Source organism: Pollachius pollachius (assembly GCF_949987615.1).
Source record: "Pollachius pollachius genome assembly, chromosome: 3".
NCBI classification, from domain to species: domain Eukaryota; kingdom Metazoa; phylum Chordata; class Actinopteri; order Gadiformes; family Gadidae; genus Pollachius; species Pollachius pollachius.
The window spans coordinates 14,905,896-14,908,630 of NC_136936.1; the positions used below are offsets into that span (position 1 = coordinate 14,905,896).

Sequence of the window (2,735 nt, forward strand, 5' to 3'; positions counted from 1 at the left end):
TTTGTGGGTGTGTCATGTGTGTGTGTGTGTGTGTGTGTGTGTGTGTGTGTGTGTGTGTGTGTGTCGACGTGTGTATGTGTGTGTGTGTGTGTGTGTGTGTGTGTGTGTGTGTGTCGACGTATGTGTGTGTGTGTGTGTGTGTGTGTGTGTGTGTGTGTGTGTGTGTGTGTGTGTGTGTGTCGACGTGTGTGTGTGTGTGTGTGTGTGTTTGAGTGTGTGTGGAACAGCGTATATGCCGCCTGTCAATCAAAACCAAAGCTTATGGGAATATAGTGACATCTCTGTCGTGTGATTTGTTGGGACTCTCGGCCAATAATGCATTACATAAGGTCAAGGGAATACCACACACACACACACAACCAACACACAACTAATCCTTTCTCCATTCAGTTGGCATCTGGCATAAACCTGAAATACAACTCCATCTAACTACTACATTTCCCACTCTGTCCAATGGGCAACAAATGTCACATTTTGTCATTGATTCTGGTGTTGCCATTTTGGCACACACTACATCAATTATAAATTGCGGCATAATTGAACGCAAAGCAAGTACCCGACAACACAATGTTGTTAGCTACTGGAGGAAAACAGCAATCCTCTTCAGTACAACATGTTAAAGCGTAATTCCGGCGAAAAATTAACCCAGGGTCTTTGTTTTGGCATGTAAACCCATCAAATAAGCCCTCCAGATACGTTTTTCATTGAAAATCGAGAATAGAGTTTGCCCGGTGCAATGTTTGGCTTCCATGTTATTGGCTAGGGGCACAGCGAACGCTTCAAAATCTGCATTTTTTAACCACTAAAATAGCACTGAACTTCTGCAGTAGCATGAATAGGGTCCCTACACATAAAACGAAGCATCAACAACTTAGTTAGCGTAGCAGGAGTTTATTAAGAAAGACTGTGATCCAAGTCTTTGCCTTACCGATAGGTCCATGTTTCAAGGAAGTCCACACAAGTCAATTACCGGCTACCGTAAACAATATAATAGAGGCGCCAACAAATTTAACTTAACGATATCGGGGAAACTCTATGCACGATTTTCAATGGAAAAAGTATATGGAAGGCTTATTTGATGGGTTTTACTGTTGGATCCTATTGTTTCAGTTTGACAGTGTTTTTACTCTGCGGAGGTGAATGGTGTTAAATAGGTATTTTGGGATCCTTCTAAGGTTAATTGTCTGGTTGATCATTCTATTATCCCTGAGCCTCTTTACTGCTATTGTATGTGTAACTTATAAACCCCTGTTGCCATTTCTTTCCCTTCATCCAGCCTAAAGTGATCGTTAAAGTACCTTATACTTCATCTGCAATGTTAGTCATGACACTAATGCATATCACAGCTCAGGACACGTTGGTGATTTAGGTCACATTAATGTACACTTTGACCTTTTAAAGAGCAATGTTATGTGTGTGTGTGTGTGTGTGTGTGTGTGTGTGTGTGTGTGTGTGTGTGCGTGTATTTGTGTGTGTGTGTGTGTGTGTATGACAATATCTGTATGTGCGTTTGTGTGTGTGTGTGTGTGTGTGTGTGTGTGTGTGTGTGTGACAATATGTGTATATGCGTGTGTGTGTGTGTGTATTACTATGTGTGTGTGTGTGTGTGTGTGTATGTGTGTGTGTGTGTATTACTATGTGTGTGTGTGTGTGTGTGTGTGTTTGTGTGTGTGTGTATTACTATGTGTGTGTGTGTGTGTGTGTGTGTGTATGTGTGTGTGTGTGTATTACTATGTGTGTGTGTGTGTGTGTGTGTGTGTGTATGTGTGTGTGTGTGTGTGTGCGTCTCACCAGTCCAGAAACAGTCTCCAGTCGGGGGATGTGGACGGAGCTAAGCGTCTGGGCAAGCTGGCCCGCCTGCTCAGCATCGTCTCCATCATCCTCGGGATCGTGGTCATCGCCGTCTACGTCTCTGTGACGGGTGAGAACCTTTCCACTGTGTTTGACACAGCAGCTCAAAGGGACAGGGTTTGATCCCCCTCTGTTCCTGCCGGCTGACACATCATTTGACCTGTGCGGATAAAGAGAAAAACTGAACCCAATAATTCTTACAATAAAGAATGTTTGCATGGATATATATCACCAACTAAATAATAATTCACAGTAAAATATGCATTGCATTGTTGAGCCTGTATGTGAGAAGGAAAAGGCAGTCTTGTATTAAATAAGCATTTTAAATAACAAATGATTCCTGCCGTGACGAAGTGGCCACAGGCTCTGTGCATTATCGCAATCTTATTTCTGCAAGTTTCGGGAAAAATATCCATCTTTGAGGTAGCTGGCTTTCTGAATGCTTGAGATGTGTTTGTACTCGTTGCCCCCTGCTCAGCAGATTGAGTCTCAGTTGGCTAGAAGCTGTCTGGGCAGAAGGCAAGGGCTCTCCTGTCAAACTATCACATAAATGAACAAGGATGTGGATGTGATCTTTTTCTTTTATTTCCCTTTGTTTCAGCTTTGAAATAATAACGGCTGCATAACGGATGCAACAACAACAACAACAACAACAACAACAGCAGCAGCAGCAGCAGCAACAACGATATCCTAACCGTTGTGAGCTTGTGCTGAACATTACGACCACCCCCTAAATGCAGAATGCTGTCAAATAAAAAAAAATAACCGTAAAAAAACAACATGTTTGGTTGGCAAATCAACAAGGTTAACAAGGAAACCCCAGAAATGCATGCACTAGAATCCAGTAAATATTTGCTTGATATTGCAACAAATATTGATATTAA

At 42.3% G+C, this 2,735-nt stretch overlaps 1 protein-coding gene across 1 annotated transcript in view; it reads left to right on the forward strand.

Moving 5' to 3' along the window:
- trarg1a (trafficking regulator of GLUT4 (SLC2A4) 1a) overlaps window positions 1-1,974 on the forward strand; it is a gene marked incomplete at both ends in the record, with an annotated part of 9,452 nt that extends 7,478 nt beyond the window's left edge. Inside the window, one exon of the mRNA XM_079733711.1 lies at window positions 1,795-1,974. Within this exon, the coding sequence (XP_079589837.1) occupies window positions 1,795-1,974 (180 nt within the window). The remainder of the gene's footprint in view (window positions 1-1,794) is intronic.
- Between the last annotated feature and the right edge of the window lie 761 nt (window positions 1,975-2,735).